Genomic DNA, 20828 nt, shown 5'->3' on the forward strand with positions numbered 1-20828 from the left:
AGACCCAATATGGTTCAGTTCCAGAGATACGGGGATTTCACTGTGGTTCCTGGAGTTAATTGTTATTGCACACATTATCAGCGCTCATTCCGTGTCAGTTCTGGTTAAAGCGGCCAAACTAAATCAGTTCATTTGATGAAGTTTCACTGGCGTATAAACATGCAGACACACACACCTCACTCTCAGCTCCCGTCTGCAGCCGAGAACACACCACCATCTCCAGCTTGGCATTATTCGGCAGACTGGCAAAACGCCACTGCAGAGACAAATCTAGAACAATCCTCTGAAACCTGCAGACAAAGAGAGACAGACACAATGAGCCGCCACACACACACAGTCAAACACACACACTCACACACACACACGCACACACTCACACGCAAATCATACACATCATATATATATACACACACACACACACACACACACAATGTGACAATTATACATACATATATGTATATAAAATAAACGATAATTAGGCCCTATATACAGTGGGTACAGAAAGTATTCAGACCCCCTTAAATTTTTCACTCTTTGTTATATTGCAGCCATTTGCTAAAATCATTTAAGTAATTTTTTTTTCCTCATTTATGTACACACAGCACCCCATATTGACAGAAAAACACAGAATTGTTGGCATGTTTGCAGATTTATTAAAAAAGAAAAACTGAAATATCACATGGTCCTAAGTATTCAGACCCTTTGCTCAGTATTTAGTAGAAGCACCCTTTTGATCTAATACAGCCATGAGTCTTTTTGGTTTTTCACAGCTGGATTTGGGGATCCTCTGCCATTCCTCCTTGCAGATCCTCTCCAGTTCTGTCAGGTTGGATGGTAAACGTTGGTGGACAGCCATTTTTAGGTCTCTCCAGAGATGCTCAGTTGGGTTTAAGTCAGGGCTCTGGCTGGGCCATTCAAGAACAGTCACGGAGTTGTTGTGAAGCCACTCCTTCGTTATTTTAGCTGTGTGCTTGGGGTCATTGTCTTGTTGGAAGGTAAACCTTCGGCCCAGTCTGAGGTCCTGAGCACTCTGGAGAAGGTTTTCGTCCAGGATATCCCTGTACTTGGCCGCATTCATCTTTCCTTCGATTGCAACCAGTCGTCCTGTCCCTGCAGCTGAAAAACACCCCCACAGCATGATGCTGCCACCACCATGCTTCACTGTTGGGACTGTATTGGACAGGTGATGAGCAGTGCCTGGTTTTCTCCACACATACCGCTTAGAATTAAGGCCAAACAGTTCTATCTTGGTCTCATCAGACCAGAGAATCTTATTTCTCACCATCTTGTGGTCCTTCAGGTGTTTTTTTGTGTCTTGCACTGAGGAGAGGCTTCCGTCGGGCCACTCTGCCATAAAGCCCCGACTGGTGGAGGGCTGCAGTGATGGTTGACTTTCTACAACTTTCTCCCATCTCCCGACTGCATCTCTGGAGCTCAGCCACAATGATCTTTGGGTTCTTCTTTACCTCTCTCACCAAGGCTCTTCTTCCCCGATAGCTCAGTTTGGCTGGACGGCCAGCTCTAAGAAGGGCTCTGGTCGTCCCAAACGTCATCCATTTAAGGATTATGGAGGCCACTGTGCTCTTAGGAACCTTAAGTGCAGCAGAAATTTTTTTGTAACCTTGGCCAGATCTGTGCCTTGCCACAATTCTGTCTCTGAGCTCTTCAGGCAGTTCCTTTGACCTCATGATTCTCATTTGCTCTGACATGCACTGTGAGCTGTAAGGTCTTATATAGACAGGTGTGTGGCTTTCCTAATCAAGTCCAGTCAGTATAATCAAACACAGCTGGACTCAAATGAAGGTGTAGAACCATCTCAAGGATGATCAGAAGAAATGGACAGCACCGGAGTTAAATATATGAGTGTCACAGCAAAGGGTCTGAATACTTAGGACCATGTGATATTTCAGTTTTTCTTTTTTAATAAATCTGCAAAAATTTCAACAATTCTGTGTTTTTCTGTCAATATGGGGTGCTGTGTGTACATTAATGAGGAACAAAAATGAACTTAAATGATTTTAGCAAATGGCTGCAACATAACAAAGAGTGAAAAATTGAAGGGGGTCTGAATACTTTCCGTACCCACTGTATATTATAATCTGCTATATACAATTATAATTTATATATTATTATATATAATATATCCAATTATATTGATTTATAAAAATAAAAATTGTAACTATGTATTATCTAAGACATAGATAGATAGATAGATAGATAGATAGATAGATAAATAAAAATGTAAATATATAAGTATCACACACACACTTTTCAGGTTACACTCACTTGAGTCCATGTTCATCTGGATTAAAGCCGTGTTTATTACACACATCCTCAAGAACCTGCGAGATTAAACATTTTAAAATTAATTACTTATAAAACTAATCATTTAATGTTCAAATTAACCTGATAATTAAAAACCATAAACCCAGCTGTGCCTCAAATCATCATCACGATCAGGCTGTCATGCTGTGAACACGCCTATGCTCCCTTAAAGTCTAGTGCACTAGGTAGACAGCTCACAAACCCAGCTGAATTAGAATTTACCTACGATGCCCAAAATAGTGGAATAGGACACTACTATTATTACTCAATCTGAACACGATACCCAAACAAACGCTGTCTAGGGCACTAGGTAGACAGCTCACTACATAAGAAGCACTTGTACTGCACCTGTGTCGCCTACAAACGCTGTCTAGTGCACTAGGTAGACAGCTCACTACATAAGAAGCACTTGTACTGCACCTGTCTCGCCTACAAACGCTGTCTAGGGCACTAGGTAGACAGCTCACTAGTTCGGCTGAGAACGCGATTCTCCGAGCAGCTGACTGTAAACACACACAGCCTTCGTGGTGAGGTTCAGAAACACACACGGGTGTGTCACGAGCTCGTACCTGTAATAAAGGTGTGTTTGGAGACACTTTGACAGTCTGTCTCCTTCCATTCGGAGTTAAAACTGACACAGCCGAACCGCTCGCCGCCATGACACTGTGACGTCACGGGTGTTTGTTTGACAAAGCTTTATTCATTCCTGAGACTCGACATTCTGTCATGCTTTTCAGACTACCCTTCTTCAAAAAGCACCTAGCAATAACTTTAGCTATTTAAAACATATATTTTAAAAACAACTTGTGTCTCAAATGATAAAAAGGCACACATTGCTTTCTCTAAATTACACAAAAAAGAGGAAACCAAAGGTAGTACACATATCACTAGTTGCAATTGTTTAATAATAATTGTTCATTTATGACAACGCCTTGTTATTAGTTCTAACCTGCACTTGTTAATCAGTTTAAAAATACTGTAGAAAAATAGAAAACCTTTGAATAATCAATACAGAAAATTCCTTCAAATTATCCTATTTTTTAAAGTGTAGCACATTAACTGTGTAGTTTTACTAATTAATACAAAACATAGGCCTACATAAAATATAATCATTCAAAAATGTGTAAATGTTCAATAATTCAATGCTGTATTTAAAAAAAAATGTTTATGTTTTAATATTAATATGTTTATATTTTAGTTTTACTAACAAATCTAAATTAACTTTTCAAATCATATTCATAATCATATGTTTTTCTGATATCTGAGTGATCTGATTGTATGTTCTATGCAGTTTTGTGTTGTGATTGCATAATAATGCATTTGCACAACAGCATCACAATGTCCTTTAGCTACTTTTAGCAACAACTTCTCCTGAAAATGCATTGGCACCACCGGCGGCTTTACTGCTGTCATCTGAACTCTCATTAAACCAGTTTATATTACACTGGACTGCTGTGACCACATCATCATCATCATCATCATCATCGTATACTGACCCCAGACATCTGCGCTGCTCTGGATGGATGGATTGTTCGGAATTCGACTGAGTCTGAAAACCACTGAGTTGTGAGACTGTTTCCTCGATGAGCCACAAAAATGTGGAAGTTCCTGCATGTGTTGTTTTGAACTTCTACAAAGAACAGAGTATTTACAATCAACTCCGTTCATGAGGATACAGTTTTAGAGAACAGCAAAAAATGTGGATGAAATAACCTGTTAGATTTACAGTGACTTAATGTTTAAGAAGAATAATCTCTATATACAGTGGTGTGAAAAAGTGTTGGCCCCTTCCTGATTTTTTATTTTTTTGCATGTTTGTCACACTTTAATGTTTCAGATCATCAAACTAATTTAAATATTAATCAAAGATAACACAAGTAAACACAACATGCAGTTTTTGAATGAAGTTTTTTATTATGAAGGGAAAACAAAATCCAAACCCACATGGCCCTGTGTGAAAAAGTGCTTGCCCCCTAAACCTAATAACTGGTTGGGCCACCCTTAACAGCAACAGCTGCAATCAAGCGTTTGTGATAACTTGCAATGAGTCTGTTACAGCGCTGTGGAGGAATGGTCCACTCATCTTGGCAGAATTGTTGTAATTCAGCCACATTGGAGGGTTTTCGAGCATCAACCGCCTTTTTAAGGTCATGCCACAGCATCTCAATAGGATTCAGGTCAGGACTTTGACTAGGCCACTCCAAAGTCTTCATTTTGTTATTCTTCAGCCATTCAGAGGTGGATTTGCTGGTGTGTTTTGGATCATTGTCCTGCTGCAGAACCCAAGTTCTCTTCAGCTTGAGGTCACGGACAGATGGCCGGACATTGTCCTTCAGGATTTTTTGGTAGACAGCTGAATTCATGGTTCATTTATCACAGCAAGTCTTCCAGGTCCTGAAGCAGCAAAACAGCCCCAGACCATCACACTACCACCACCATATTTTACTGTTGCTATGATGTTCTTTTTCTGAAATGCTGTGTTACTTTTACGCCAGATTTTTGGAAGGGACACACACCTTCCAAAAAGTTCAACTTTTGTCTCGTCAGTACACAGAGTATTTTCCCAAAAGTCTTGGGGATCATCAAGATGTTTTCTGGCAAAACTGAGATGATTTTGGTCGGTGTGTGTGTGTGTGTGTGTGTGTTCACTGCTGTGTGTGTGTGTTCACTGCTGTGTGTGTGTGTGTGTGTGTGTGTGTGTGTGTGTGTGTTCACTGCTGTGTGTGTGTGTGGACGTTGGATGGGTTAAATGCAGAGCACCAATTCCGAGTATGGGTCACCAAACTTGGCTGAATGTCACTTCACTTCACTTCTAAAGGAAATCATGCTGAATAGTTCAGGTTTTGTCTGTCTTCACTGAAGGTGAGTCTCCACCTGTGGCTGATGATCGCTGTCTGTTCGGTGAATGTGACCTTTCTCTGGATCTCTTTGATGTAACGCCTTCAAAAGGATCCAGATAAGTGAAGTGGAAGCCAGTCTAATGAAACGAGGGAACGCGAAATCGAGATCTTGGGTGTCGAAGCAGGAAGAGTCCCTCAACACATCCTATGCTTTTCAAGAACAACACAAGGAGCCGTAAACATCAAACGGATTGACACTGTAGCAGCTGTGAAGAGTGACTCCATACATCTGTGAATTAAAGACAGACCCCAAACCCCTCTGGAGCTCTTCTGGATCTTTCCAGTCAGTCCTCTGATGTCCCCGGCCCCGTGCCTCGGGCTCAGGGGCCGTGTGTTTCATGTCGCGCTGCTGCTGGCGTGGAGGGCCCATGAGCGCGTCCATCTGCGAGTAATTTAAGCCCATGTTTTTCCTCTTAATAGGACGGATTGTGATGGAGCAGGAGGTGTATGTCAGTGACAGCCTGGCATCCCTTTGAAGAGCCGTGGAATGAATTCCCCCCGGCCGGGTGTGACGCCCGTCACGAGGAGCTTCTGCTCGCGTCTTTATGTGTGCGCTTGATGACACACACTCAGCAGTCCCTGTTACACCACAGAACAAGTGTCTGTTATTTTAGTATCACTGCGATACCGTTAGAGTTTTTGTTCATATTTTTAATTCTTGTGAAAATATTTTCTGTATTGTTAGTTATTAAGATTTACATTCATGCATTTGGCAGATGCTTTTATCCAAAGTGACTTACATTGCATTGAAGGTATAAAATTGATCAGTTCATGCATTTTCTGGGAATTGAACCCATGACCTTAACTAGTGCAATTATCTGCTGTTCAAGCTGCAGGAATGCAACAAATGCGAATAAAAGCTTCAGCCAAAACACATATATGTAAGACACTGTATTTTGTTTGTGTTGTGCTGAGTTTATGCTGGTGTTTGTGTTCGCTTTCACCTGCAGTACAGGAGCCCTGGGGAAATGACCAGCGTCTGAACAAACAAACAGTTCCGTCCTTATCCGTCCAGACCATCAGCAGAGGAAATAAAACTTCAAACTCTCTCCTAACGGCCCTTTGAACAGCGTGTTTGCCTGACCTCTCTGAGCAAAGGCCATATGCTGCCAAACGGAAGTCATTTAGGGAAATCACTGCTCGAGTGTGTTTTTCCAGTCCATTTAAAAACTTCTGAATTTGTTTTGCGTTATTTTGACGAGGAAATCACCTGCAGAGCACAAACACACTCGTGCGCACATTAGAGCGACCATACTTCATATCTCACTCGGGACTGTATTAATATTCTGTTTATTTTTACATACGTTTCATCAGATTGAGGCTGAGACTCTCTTAATGGAGTTTGAACCTTAAAACCTTTTGAACCTTAAAAAATGTGTGTGTATATATATATATACTGTATATATATATGGGGTCACACATGTAAATATAGTATATACATTTTATATTCACGTTTGTGTACATAAAGTCCATAAAACATCAACACAATACTGAAAAATACAGTAGTAAGTAACAAAATCACGTATTAAAAATCAGTGTTATTTTAGTATCACTGAGATATGATTATAGGTTTTGATCATTTTTAAATTATATTTTATTTTCTGTTTTAATTTAAATGTTAAAGTTTTAGTAATTTTGTTGTGTTTGTAATTTTTAGTATTTTTAAATAGTGTTTTAGTGTTTTTAAATAGTCTATATAGTAATTTTATTAAACAAACCTTTAACTTGAGACATGATGAAAACAAAAATGAGACATAAAGCTGACTATCAGAAATTATATATATATATATATATATATAGGCTATTTATAAATAACACAAACTTTAAATTATAATATATATATATATATATATATATATATATATATATATATATAATAAAATATATTAAAATTCTAAGTGTAAATATATATATATATATGAAAAATATAGCAAGTTTTATTTTTTATTTTTAGTTTATTTATTGAAAGTAATTTTAGTACTTCAGATTAAACTAAACATAAATGAGAAATGGTTGGGATAGATGACTAGCTCAAAAAAATAAGCATATATATATGATTATGATTTTTTGTAATGGTTTTAGTTTTAGTAAACTATAATAACCCTATGAGCATTATAAAGTTAATTCAGTGTTGGTTCTTCACATGTCTGTATTCACATTAAACACGCTGGAGATCAAAGGGACACATGTCACTAGACCACGCCCCCTTTGACCAGCCCTGTCTGCTGATTGGCAGTCCGGTCAGGGCCACACGCCCCTCTGCCAGCTGATTGGCTGAGAGGGCTGCAATAAAAAAAAAACAAATAAGAGCCCACGAGGGGCAGAGACACTTGCCGTGATCTGAGAGCAGGAGGAGGACAGGACTGTTCGCTTCAGGATGAAAGGATCCAGCGAGTTTTTATGAACCTTCTGTGGATTTACAGAAGCATGGAGATGATCAGAGTTCTGCTGGTTCTGCTGGTTCTGGGGTCGGCTGAGGGCAGGAGGGTTCAAGGTCAGCGGACTCAGACGCCCGAGAGCTTTCCTCTGGACTTCACAGCTGTGGAGGGAAACATGGAGAGCTTCATGACTCAGGTGAAGAACTTGGCTCAATCCCTGTATCCCTGCTCGACTCAGAAACTGGACCAGGAGATGAAGCTTCAGTTCCTGAGGAACTCTTCGGTCACCTGTAATGATGGGTCACCTGCTGGGTCAGTGTGTTTCAGTATGTTTCTGCTTCTGTGTGGTGTAGTGGTCAAACATCTGCTGAATGGAAGGCTGTAGCTTCAAAGCTCTCAAGGGTTGATTATCCATCACTGGGAAAATCATCAGCAATGCAAGTCACAAAATATATATATATATACGTTCTGCAAACGTTCCCATTAAGTTATGAAAAACGTTATATATGAATGCCTTCTAAATGTTCAAAATATCACGTTTTTAAAAGTGTTTTTTCTTGGTTATGTGAAAGTTGAGGGAACATTTCATTTGATTATTCTGCAAACATTATGGAAACGTTACCTTTAAATGTTCTCTGAATGATCTGAAACAAGCATCGTTCAAAATATGACATGAACTATAACATATTAAACAAAAAATGGACAATGTTTTTGTGAACATTTTGAGAGCTATTCTGTTAGCGTTACTGGAGGAACATCTGTCGGTAACTCTGAGAGGATGTTCTGAGATACTATGATACAGTTCTATAGAATGCTTTAAAAACGTTAAATTCAAACGTTAAGGCAATGTTTCATTTGATAATTTTGCAAACTTTACGGAAACATTACTTATGAATGTTTTTTGAACGCTCAGAAACAAGTAGCATCATTTCATTATTTAACGTTAGACGAATGTTCAACTAAAATGTTCCATGAATGATGTATAAATGTTTTTGTTAACATTATTAAAGAGCAGATAACTTTGAACCAACGTTCTATTAATGTTACTTGAAGAACGTTTGTTCAAAACTTTGAAAGAACCTTGAAGAATTCATAAACATATCTATCCATCTATCCATCCATCCATCTATCTATGTAGGCTACTCTGGTAATACCACGGTAAAGGTCTTTGATGTGTTTTTGCAGGGTTATATTGTGTATGGTATCCTTATTTTATTCCATCACAGTTGAAGTCTGTTATTTCGTTGGGAGCTCTCTTGTAATTCTAGCACGAATCAGATAATTAAGAGAAGCGCGCAGCTCTGACAGACACAGAGGATCAGAGGCATTCCCAGACAGCAGCAGAGATGATAGGAATGATCCGGGAGAATCGCTGCGGTTCGGTGTGTCTCGGCATCTTCTGTGCTTTTGAGTGAAAGTACGCAAATTACTGCGCGAGGGTTGCCAGATCCCAGAAAACATTCCAGCCCACAGTTTACTCAAAACCCGCACAAAAAGAGTGAACTAGCCAAATTTATGCCCGTCCAAACCCAGCTGACAGCTGCTTTATTCCATAAATACACTTTAAAATATTTTTATTTATTTACTGTTTTTCTTTTTAGCGATATGTAGTATGTGCATTTTTAATTATTTAATTTGTATTTTATTTTAATTTTTTATTTTCCTCTTTTTTCATTTTAATTTTCAGTACTTTTCACGATAACTTTTAAAATTAGGGGTGGGCCATATGGCCAGAAATATTAAGACAATATTTTTTTTTCCATATCTCACTATATCAATATGAGGAGAGACATGATGTACACATGGTTCGTTCGATAACTTTAAGAATCTTTAAAACTCATAAAGCCAATCCAAAAACACATAAGCATTTTATTTTTATTTTTTCCAATTAAAATATTCAGATTTCACTATAGTTTATTTAAAGAAATCTGTAATGCTATAATCTGTGACATCATATATATGTATATATACACACATGCAAAAAATGGTGAAGCAGGTTTGAAAAGCTCCAGTTTAAACACATCAAAGGGATTCCAGCAAACTAGACACTGATCTATATGAGCCACGTCTGACACACACACACACAACCACCCACACAGACACACACACACAGACACACACACACACACACACACACAGACAGACACACACACACACACACACACACACAGAGACACACACACACACACACACACACACACACACAACCACACACACACACACACACACACACACACACACACACAGAGAGACACACACACACACACACAGACACAGACACACACACACACACACACACACACACAACCACACAGACACAGACAGACACACACACACACACACACACACACACACACACACACAACCACCCACACAGACACATACACACACACACACACACACACACACACACACAGAGAGAGAGACACACACAACCACACAGACACACACAGACACACACACACACAAAGTGATGATATCCCATAGGCGTAATGGTTTTTATACTGAACAAACTGTGTGTGCTATTGCCCTACACCAACCCTACACCTAAACTTAGCCCTCACAGGAGACTTCTGCTTAAAAACCTCACTCTGTATGATTTATAAGCTGACTGCACAAAAACAAGCATGGGATACCCACATATACCCTCATATTGACTTCTGCCCACATCTTAGCCCTCAAACACACACACACACACACTTGTGTCTTATATTCATAATCAATGATCAGAAAGCTGTTTGTCTGAGCAGCGACCCATAATTACAGATCAACATCTACAACTGCTGACACTTATTTGTTCTGTTCTCTCTCTCTCTCGCTCTCTTCAACTCAGAGATGAAGCGATCTCTGCATCTGATGTCTTTATTCTGATCTCTTCCTGCTCCAGCTTGACATCTGTAAACAGAGAGAGACCGAGAGATTCAGATTCAGCAGATGTTCACAATTATAGAATTGCTTTTCAGTTCATGAGTGTGAATTTGAACTGAACGAAGCACAACACAAAGGAAGCTGAGCTGGAATCTGAACTGGAATTCTAATTCAGTGCATTCTGGGAAATTAAGCTTTTCCATTACTAAAGTAAATACATGAAATATATAAACTAATGTACATGCAAAATGCAGAATTTGAATTACTTCAAATTTAAAACATTGCAATTCTGCATTCTGTTTGTTACCTTAATTCAAAGAAATCCAGTTCAGTTCTAAACAGATCTGTTTGAGTCACACTGAACAAATCACTTTTAGAATCGGTTCTTCTTTTCATAATTCAGTTGATCTTGTGTTTCATGGTTTTTTACTTTGACTTGGTGATGCATTGTTTATTATAACAGGCTAATTTGCATATCTGGTCCCTATAGATAGGCTCTCGAGTGTAAAACTGTGTTCAACATTGATAATAATCAGAAATGTGTCTTGAGCAGTAAATCAGTATATTAGAATGATTTCTGAAGATCATGTGACACTGAAGACTGGAGTAATGATGCTGAAAATACAGCTGCGCATCACAGAAATAAATTACAGTTTAACACAGATTCACATAGAAAACAGCTGTTTAAAAATATAATAATATTTCACAATTTTGATTGTTTTTTTGATCAAATAAATGCAGCCTTGGTGAACAGAAAAGTCAAAGTCTTGATCATTCAAAACAAATATATGCATTAATGCATTTATCAAACGTTGTTATCCAGAGCAACTTGTATTGCATTCAAGGTACCCATTCTATCAAGTGCTTTCCCTGGGAATCGAACCCATGACTTTGAGGTTGCGAACGCTGTGATCTACTCTTGTACAGGAATGCATCAGAAATCAAAATAATAAACATAAAATGAACCATATTTATGTGTTTTCTGGTTTAGCTACTACATAAAGGAGTCGCGAGGCAGTCGGCGATGGCTGATGTTCCTGGAGGGTGAGTGAATCAGTGAATCGTGTGTGTGTGTGTGTGTGTGTGTGTGATCTGACGGTGTGTGTTTGTGTTGTTCAGGGGGCTGGTACTGCTTCAGTAAACACACCTGCGACAGCAGATACGAGACCATGAGGCGACTCATGAGCTCCAGCAAATGGCCTCCCGCCAGGACAGGTCAGTCATGACCTCTGACCTTTCAACTTGACCTCTGGCCAGTTTTTATTTCATGAGCACATGAACTTAATTTCCAGAGAGTCACTCATGTCATAGCATCCCTACTAAATTCTACACCCTTGATTCTTGTAAAATCAAGCCAAATCAAGCGGCTACTGAATTGTCTCTAGCAATAATTTTGATCAAATAGTTAAATATATGTGTATGTAGCCACTGTTGTAATTTCAGCCGCATCTGAAATAGGTCACACCACTGATATAACATGAGAAGTTACAGAAATACACTGGAAAACATCTAATACATGTGTGTAATAAGAACATATAAGAACTGAAGTGATTGAAACATGAGCAGAGTTCAGCTGAATGATGAAGATTATCTTTAACTTTGTTCATCTGCTGTATTTACATCGACTATCACTCTATATAGACTAATACAATCACATACAACAATCATTTCTCAAATATTTATTACAATATACACTAATAAACTGAACATTGACTTCAATGCTTTGAGAGACTGGATGCTTTCAGCTGATTTCTATTGAACTGCAGCTCTATTTCAAATATAGTGAATTAAGCTACAAACTCCATCATAAACACAATGTGTCCATCTAACATGTATTTTGAGGTTTCCTCAACTCAATATGTTCATAGATTTGTGTTGGATGTTATGAATGGAAATATGGAGATTTTATGTGGAAACATCTCACTTTTTTCGCTTATTTCAGTTAATGAGCCAGTAATAGTTCTGACAGTGTCGTGTAAACATGACTGAAGACGAGAAAACAGGAGAAACAGATGAACCGATTCAATTGAGTGAGTCATTTACGCTGGAACCGATTCGACTGATTCGAACTCGTGACTTCGATCATTCAGTTCAAGCGATTCACTACAAAAACCAGATCAAAAGAGACATTCATTTTCCAATTTCGACATTTGTAATGATTTTAAAAAGCACGTATAGTGATGGAGAAACAGAGCTTTTATCAACTCCGAATCAGTTAAACCATTGAGCCGCAAAATGATTCACTGTTTCGAATCGCTCCAATCGGATCACGAACCGTAAATCATTTGATTCAGATCGAAACTTCTTTATCTCGAATATTTTTTTTCTGGTTTCTTTTTTCAATTAAATAGTACAAAACATCAAACCATTAAGGCAATACAGTTATATAAAAAAAGCAAGAAAGAAAAAAATAACGATTTTATTATAGTAAAAATGTAGTAACCATGTTTTTTACTGTGTTTTTACTACAAATACTATATAAATAATGGTTAAACTATGGTTAGTTTAGCATAAGCATGGTCAATTTGTGGTTGGTTACCATGGTTTTGTTTAATCTGACATGGCTTGTTATGATTTTCAAGGGTGTAGAGTTTAGTAGAGATGCTGTGACATGATCCTACCAATATCAGACACTACTAAATTATCTCTAGCAATAATCTTGATCAAACAATTAAATGTCTGTTGCCTGCTGTTATTTCCACCAATGCCAAAACCAAACCTACACCCTTGAGAAAAATGTAATTTAACATTAAAAATTAATAAAACAAATAAAAAACAGAACAGAAATACAAAAAAGAAAATTTATAATCTAACAGAGAAAAATGGAATTCAGAAAAAAATAAATGAATTTGGGAAAAAATAAATAAATCAGAAATCCAAAAAAATAAAAATAAAATGGAGAAAAATAAAGGCCCTAAAAATTTCATTTTTGTTAAACATATGAAATCCATTGCATTTTTTTTATTATGAAACTTAATGTAATAATTTATTATAAGTATGTCCTATGTCAAGAAAGCACTAAGCACCACACACTAAGCAACTAAGCAACACTTACAACATAGCAACACCCTAGCAATGCTCAGAGCATCCTAACAACAGGGGGCGTGTCCAAAAACACTGTATTCTGAGTGTCAGACCCTCTAAAGCTGAAATCCATGTGTGTTTCAGGAACAGGGATCCTGTCGTCTCAGCCCGAGGAGAATCCACACTGGTGGAACGCAAACACAGTGTATGATTATGACTTCTATACACAGATAATAATATTTCATATCCCATAACCCTCACAGAAAATTACCTGCATCTTTACATTTCTATACTGTTTACTGTTTTTATAATGCAGATCATTCAGATTTAGCTACAAAGAGAAAATATTATTTCAGTCTTTCTATTTCAGCATTTCACAGTGAATTCAGTTTTATTTGCTGTTTCTCTGTCATGAATAATGAATCTGTGTGTGCAGGTTTGTGCCGTACTGCTCCAGTGATGTTTGGAGCGGCTCCACAGTGAAGACAGACCAGAGTAAAACACACACACACACACACACACACACACAGACACAGACACAGACACAGACACAGACACAGACACAGACACAGACACACACACACAGACACAGACACAGACACAGACACAGACACAGACACAGACACACAGACACAAACAGACACAGACACACAGACACACACACACACACACACACACACACACACACACACACACAGACACAAACACACACACACACACAGACACAAACAGACACAGACAGACACACACACACACACACACACACACACACACACACAAACAGACACAGACACACACACACACACACACACACACACACACACAGACACAGACACACACACACACACACGTGTCTTTCCATCATTCACAGTCATCTCTCTGTGTGTGTGTGTGTCTGTGTGTGTGTGTGTCTGTGTGTCTGTGTTCAGGTGATTATGCATTCATGGGTTCTCAGATCATTCAGGAGGTTGTTAAGGAGCTGGTGACTAAAGGTCTGGACGGTGCTAAAGTGCTGCTGCTGGCCGGGAGCAGGTGACCAATCACTGACAGATCCCCAAATACAAATCCTGCTCATTTTCCACAATCCTCCTCATGCTTTGTTTATAATGAGGAGGATGTTTTAAGCTATGAAACTTGCAGGATGTTTTAATGGTACAAAGACCTCTTACATGCCAAACAATGAAGGCAAATTTGATTTCTGAAGTCATGTGTATGCCCCTTTAAGACAGATCTAATGTGAGCTGTGAGGCTGTTAATCAATGCTTTATGCTCACAGTGAGCAAATCATGCCAAACAAGCTCTGCCCACTCCATCATATTTTAGTATTATATACTATTAGAATATTTACTAAACTTTTAATAGGCTTTTATTTTTATATTTTCAGTTTTCACTTACATTTTTAAAATTAGTCTTTTATTTAAAATACCTATTTAGCTTTACTTTTATTTCAGTTTCAGTTATTTTAGCACTTCAACTTCAAGTTATATTATATTTCAACTATTAAACGTATTTATTAGTTAAATACTTTTTTTTCTAAGCTTAGATCGTTCATCAAATATTTAATATTTTATTACGGCTTTATTAACGAGATTACTTTTACAACTTCAGTATAGTCCCAAATATAATTAAATATTTGTATATAATGTAATAAACTTAAAATGTTATGTCTACATTTCTATATATCTTAGATGAGTTTGTTTGTTCATCAGGTTTGTAGAAATGTGTCTCTGCATCAGTGTCTCAGCAATGGATGCTCTGCAGTGAATGGGTGCCGTCAGAATGAGAGTCCAAACAGCTGATAAAAACATCCCAATAATCCACACCACTCCAGTCCACCAGTTAACATCTGGAGAAGACTAAAGCTGAAACAAATCCAGCATTTTAACTTTAATACATTGAGTCTATAATCCATAATATCTCTTCCTCCAGTGAAAAAGTACATCTCCTGTTGTTATTATGGATTATGGACTCCTATTTTAGTTAAAAATGCTGGATTAGTTTGAGCTTTTGTCTTCTCCAGATGTTAACTGATGGACTGGAGTGGTGTGGATTATTGTGATGTTTTTATCAGCTGTTTGGACTCTCATTCTGACGGCACCCATTCACTGCAGAGCATCCATTGATGCAGAGACACATTTCTCCACATTTCTCTCTGTCTTCAGCGCCGGCGGTACCGGAGTGCTGCTGAATGTGGACCGTGTGTCGGAGCTGCTGGAGGATCTGGGTCTGGGTTCGGTTCAGGTTCGGGGTTTGGTGGACTCGGGCTGGTTTCTGGATCATAAACAGTACCTCTGCACCGACTGCATCGACACGATCAGCTGCGCTCCGACCGAGGCCATCAAGAGAGGAGTGCGGTGAGACACACACACATTCTTCACACATGTGTTTATGCTCTTATACTGTATGTGGGACCGTGTTTTGTGTTCAGGTATTGGAACAGCGTGGTTCCGGAGCGCTGCAGTCACGTGTATAACGGGGAGGACTGGAACTGCTTCTTTGGTTATAAGGTTCAGCCCACACTGAAGAGTAGGTGACTCCACAGCGCCCTCTAGTGTCTGAATCACCCACACACCACTCACTGATCTCTGAACTATTACTGTAAGCAGTGTTGGGGAAACTTACTTTTAAATGTAATGCGTTACAATATTGCGTTACTCCCTAGTTACTTTTTATGGAAAGTAATGTGTTACGTTACTTTTGAGTTACTTTTTAAATCTGGGCAGGGCTTCCTTGTTTGTTTTTAATATAAAAAGTTATATTTTGTGGCAAATGTAAAAGCCCTTTCACACCAAAAGCCTCAGGCTGAAGGAAAAGTAAATTCATCTCTATACAGTAGAACGCAGAATAAGTTCAACACTCTTCAGCAATAATAAAAAAAAAACAACAAATGTTAGTTTATCTTGGGTCATTTTTGCTTATTGTTATGGTTGAATTGGATCATCGAAGGTCAGCAGCAAAGACACTGGTTAATAAAATGAGATTATATACATAAAGGATCTCTCTCTCGGTGTCTGTCTCTCGCCCTCTCTCTCTCTCTCTCTCTCTCTCTGTGTCTGTCTCTCGCCCTCTCTCTCTCTCTCTGTCTCTCGCCCACTCACTCTGTCTGTCTCTCGCCCGCTCTCTCTCTCTGTGTCTGTCTCTCGCCCTCTCTCTCTCTCTCTGTGTCTGTCTCTCGCCCTCTCTCTCTCTCTCTGTGTCTGTCTCTCGCCCGCTCTCTCTCCGTCTCTCGCCCGCTCACTCCGTCTGTGTCTCTCGCCCTCTCTCTCTCTTGCCCACTCACTCTGTCTGTGTCTCTCGCCCGCTCTCTCTCTCTCTCTCTGTCTGTCTCTCGCCCGCTCTCTCTCTCTGTGTCCGTCTCTCGCCCGCTCTCGCTCTCTGTGTCTGTCTCTCGCCCACTCTCTCTCTGTCTTTGTCTCTCGCCCACTCACTCTGTCTGTGTCTCTCGCCCGCTCTCTCTCTCTCTCAGGGCCAGTGTTTGTGGTTCAGTGGTTGTTCGATGAGGCTCAGCTGACGGTTGATAACGTCCATCTGACGGGTCAGCCGGTGCAGGAGGGTCAGTGGAGATACATCCAGAACCTGAGCAGCGAACTCAGAAACACCCTCAAAAACGTCCCGTAAGCCTTTCAGCTGCACGAGCTCCTGAACTCCTGTCAGATCTGTGACTTTACCCTAACATCACAGATCTGATGACGCCTGTGAATACTGTCAAACTCATCTCTGATCGGCCCTTGATCCTTCTGATTCACACCAAATGTAAAAGACAAAAACAAATTATTTATTTTGAGAGGTCAGTGTGCCTAATTATCATGAAAATAATAATAATGGAATGGTCCTAAAAATAAGCTTAATTTTTATGCATATATAAAATAATATATTATTATTAATTTTTTTATTATTTATAAAATATTTTTCAGCAAATACAAATTATATCTGGCTGACACCTTGATTGTTTTGATTGACACCAAATGAAAATAATAATAATAATGCAATGGTCCTAAAAATAGGCTTAATTGTTTATGCAAAATATTACTTAATACTTTTTTTTTAACAAATTACTTGTATTGTTTTTAAATTATAATTTTGTATTAGTTTTTCATTATTTTATTATTTATAAAATAAATATTTTCTCTGCAAATCCAAATTGATTTACAATCAAACTGATCTCTGATTGGCCCTTTATTGAATTGATTGACACCAAATGTTATAAAAAACCCCAAACAATAACAAACTATTTCTTTTGAGAAGTCAATGTGCCTAATTATCATGCAAATATTATCACAACAGTAATGATTGTTATTGTTGTAATAATATTTACATGACAAACTTAATGTTTTTTTAAATATATAATTACTTAAAAATTCAACTTGAAAAGTCTAACTGATCTCTGATTGGCTCTTGTTTTGATTGACAGGGCCATGTTCGCTCCGGCCTGTTTGTCTCATGAGATCATCACAAGAAGGTGAGTATGCAGTGTGTTCACTTGTTCTTTATCTCAGTAGGCATGCTTAAAAGGCAAAAAATAAACATTTATTTCAGATATGCATTATCATAATGAACAATTTTTGTAACGTTCACTATATTTTAAAGGGATAGTTCACCCAAAAATGAAAATTCGGTCATTTACTCAGCTTCAAGTAGTTCCAAGCCTGTATGAATGTCTTTGTTCTGCTGAACACAAAGGAAGATATTCTGAAGAATGTGGGAAACAGAGCAGTTCTGGGGCACCATTATCTTCAATTGTATTTTTATTTTTTTCCTACTATGGAAGTCAGTGGACACAATTTAAATTTTTGGGTGAACTATCCCTTTAAAGGGGTCATCGGATGCAAAATTCACTTTCACATGTTGTTTGAACATAAATGTGTTGGCAGTGTGTACACAACCACCCTATAATGATACAAATCCACCCAGTGTTTTTTTTTAAATCTACAAAAATCATAACCCCTTTCTCAAATCAAGCAGTTCTCATCGTCGTCATTTACTCCTGATATCTGCTGCTGGATTACGTTTGTTTTTGAAGGGAATGCTCCCCCAATCTGTCTAAATGCGTCTGTTCGCGCGAATCATTTGTGATCCAGCCTCACCTACAGAAGAAGTAAGGATAAGGTTCTTTTATGAATCTTTGCAAATCACCTTTCCTAATAACATGCTAGTTGGCAAGTTCTGCAGCTAAAGTTAAGAGTCTCATGAGAACTGCTCCTCACCCCACGGAAGAGAGGGGCGGGGTCAGCAGAGCTCATTAGCATTTAAAGGGACATGCACCAAAACGGGTCGCTGTGAACAGGGTAAAAAGGGAGTTGTTTTACACTTCCATTGAGAAATTTTAACAAACGTATGTTATAGACTTTTCATTAAGACCCTAAAGAATCGTATAAGCTTGTGGAAAATGGGCATCTGATGACCCCTTTAAAAATCAGTGTACAGTACATACATTATCCATGATGCAACTCTTCAGTTACTGTATTCTGTATGCAGTAAGTCAGTCTTTTTCCTCCAGTTATTGGATGGACATCCATGTCAAAGGTACCTCACTTCCTCGAGCGCTGCAGTGCTGGGACCGCAGCCTCCGTCACCACGGCAACAGCAGCAGCGCTCAGGCTCCACCCCGGGGCTGCCCTCTTCACCTGATTGACAGCTGCCCGTGGCCCCAGTGCAACCCCACCTGCCCCACCATCAGAGAGCAGCTGACGGGGCAGGAGATGAGCGTCATCCAGTTCCTCACGCACCTGGGCTTCGACGTGCAGCGTGTGGCACAGCAGCAGGGCATGGAGCCCCACAAACTACTGGGCATGCTCAGTAACGGCACCTGATGCACGCCTGGGTATTCATCAGACTGCGTTCGCTCCGGCTCCGTCTCAAATGGAGCAGCCGATGTGGATCGAATGACTGATGATCAGTGAGGATAGGGCAGCCATTTCTATAGCACCAAAAATGAGGATTCAGTGAAGCTAAAAATAATCCCAAATCTATAAGTACTTACACAACGTTTCCATTGAGGGACAATATTACTTTTATAAAGGCAAGGGTTATAACCTTTTTATAAAATTAGGCATTTAGTAGATGTTTTATTCTTACTATTTTTAGGATATGGCAGAAATAGTAAGTATGGTAGTAGTACCTGGTTCCGAATACAGCAACTTGAGTCATTGACTCAACAGTTTTGTTAGAAAACACTGATTGTCTTTATGAATGAGTCATTGAATTATTGACTCAACTGATTCATTCAAAACAGATGGTTCATTCAGCAATGAAGCAACTGACTGTGAATGAGTCAGTGAATCAATGCCTACTGTCTTTTTTGAATTTACTGTCTTTATGAATGGATCATTGAATCAATAACACAAAAATTCATTCAAATTTTTTTTAGAATGAGTCACTGAATCACTGACTCAACCGATTCATTCAAAATGGATGATTCAAAAAAAGTGACTGACTCATTCATAAAGACACGGATTCAACTAATTAGTTAAAAATGGCTGATTCGTTGAAGAAAACAGCAAGTGGTCTTTATGAATGAGTCATTGAATCATTGACTCAACAGAGTTGTTTAAAATGGTTGATTCATTCAGGTACAAAGCAAGTGACAGTCTTTATGAACGAGTCATTGAATCAATGACTCAACTGATTAATTAAAAAAAGCTGAATCATTCAGGAACCAAACTCCACTGTGTTGAACAGAGATGCACTGGTTATGCTGCGATAAAATGTATGTCTCTTAATATTAATTTATACAGCCCATTTTTAAAAATTATTTATTAATTATATATCATTGTATACGAATGGACATTAATTTACAAACTGGACTGTCTGACTTTAAACACAACATATAGGTCACCATTTGGGACAGAGCCCGTGTGTGAACACAGGTACTATATTCTCCAGAATCAGGTTAACAGTGGCGTCCTCTACTGGACACTCAATGGACTGCAGCAACAACAGACACTTGTCTTTGTCTGCGGATGAAGGACGGGTCAAACTCTCTGATGCTTGTCACTTCAGCCCATAATAATGAAGCACTTTCACAACAACCTCACAAACAAATACTGGACATATTTGGAAATCCGGATACCAAACTCAACAGAGTATTCATCAGAGACACCCAAACACCCCATACACACGGACATGTTTATATGAACATCTGAACACATCTCTCCACTAAGCTGACTGGATAAATTATCTGGTGAAGACAAACGGCTGCTCGGATCACAGAATCTCACCAAACCCTCCAAGAACGTGTATAATGTGTGTGTATATATATATATATACACACACACACACGAAAATATAAAATATATAAAAAAAAAAATAAAAATGTTAATAATAAAAAAATACT

The 20828-nt window shown here is 38.7% G+C and overlaps 2 protein-coding genes across 4 annotated transcripts in view; one reads left to right on the top strand and one right to left on the bottom strand.

Moving 5' to 3' along the window:
* LOC306856949 (tether containing UBX domain for GLUT4-like) overlaps positions 1–3929 on the bottom strand; it is a 31127-nt gene extending 27198 nt beyond the window's left edge. Inside the window, exons 1-3 of one of the 3 annotated variants that reach the window (XM_079396525.1) lie at positions 3822–3929; positions 2287–2342; positions 176–290 (exon numbers count right to left, since the gene is read on the bottom strand). In XM_079396525.1, coding sequence (XP_079252651.1) covers positions 176–290; positions 2287–2342; positions 3822–3830 — 180 coding nt within the window. In that variant the 5' untranslated portion in view covers positions 3831–3929. Of the gene's footprint in view, positions 1–175; positions 291–2286; positions 2343–2894; positions 2995–3821 lie in introns of those variants that run through there. The other 2 variants (XM_079396524.1, XM_079396523.1) reach the window with 2 other exon arrangements.
* Positions 3930–7548: 3619 nt separating this feature from the next.
* LOC306857123 (palmitoleoyl-protein carboxylesterase notum1a-like) lies at positions 7549–20774 on the top strand. Its single transcript, XM_079396829.1, has 11 exons — positions 7549–7915; positions 11463–11515; positions 11591–11686; positions 13640–13700; positions 13932–13990; positions 14425–14527; positions 15658–15849; positions 15924–16021; positions 16962–17109; positions 17907–17954; positions 18993–20774. The coding sequence occupies exons 1-11, from the start codon at positions 7626–7628 to the stop codon at positions 19303–19305; spliced, it is 1461 nt and encodes a 486-aa protein (XP_079252955.1). The 5' UTR covers positions 7549–7625; the 3' UTR covers positions 19306–20774.
* Positions 20775–20828: the final 54 nt, after the last annotated feature.

This window comes from Barbus barbus (genome assembly GCF_936440315.1).
Source record: "Barbus barbus genome assembly, chromosome: 37".
In the NCBI taxonomy this organism is placed as follows: Eukaryota; Metazoa; Chordata; class Actinopteri; order Cypriniformes; family Cyprinidae; genus Barbus; species Barbus barbus.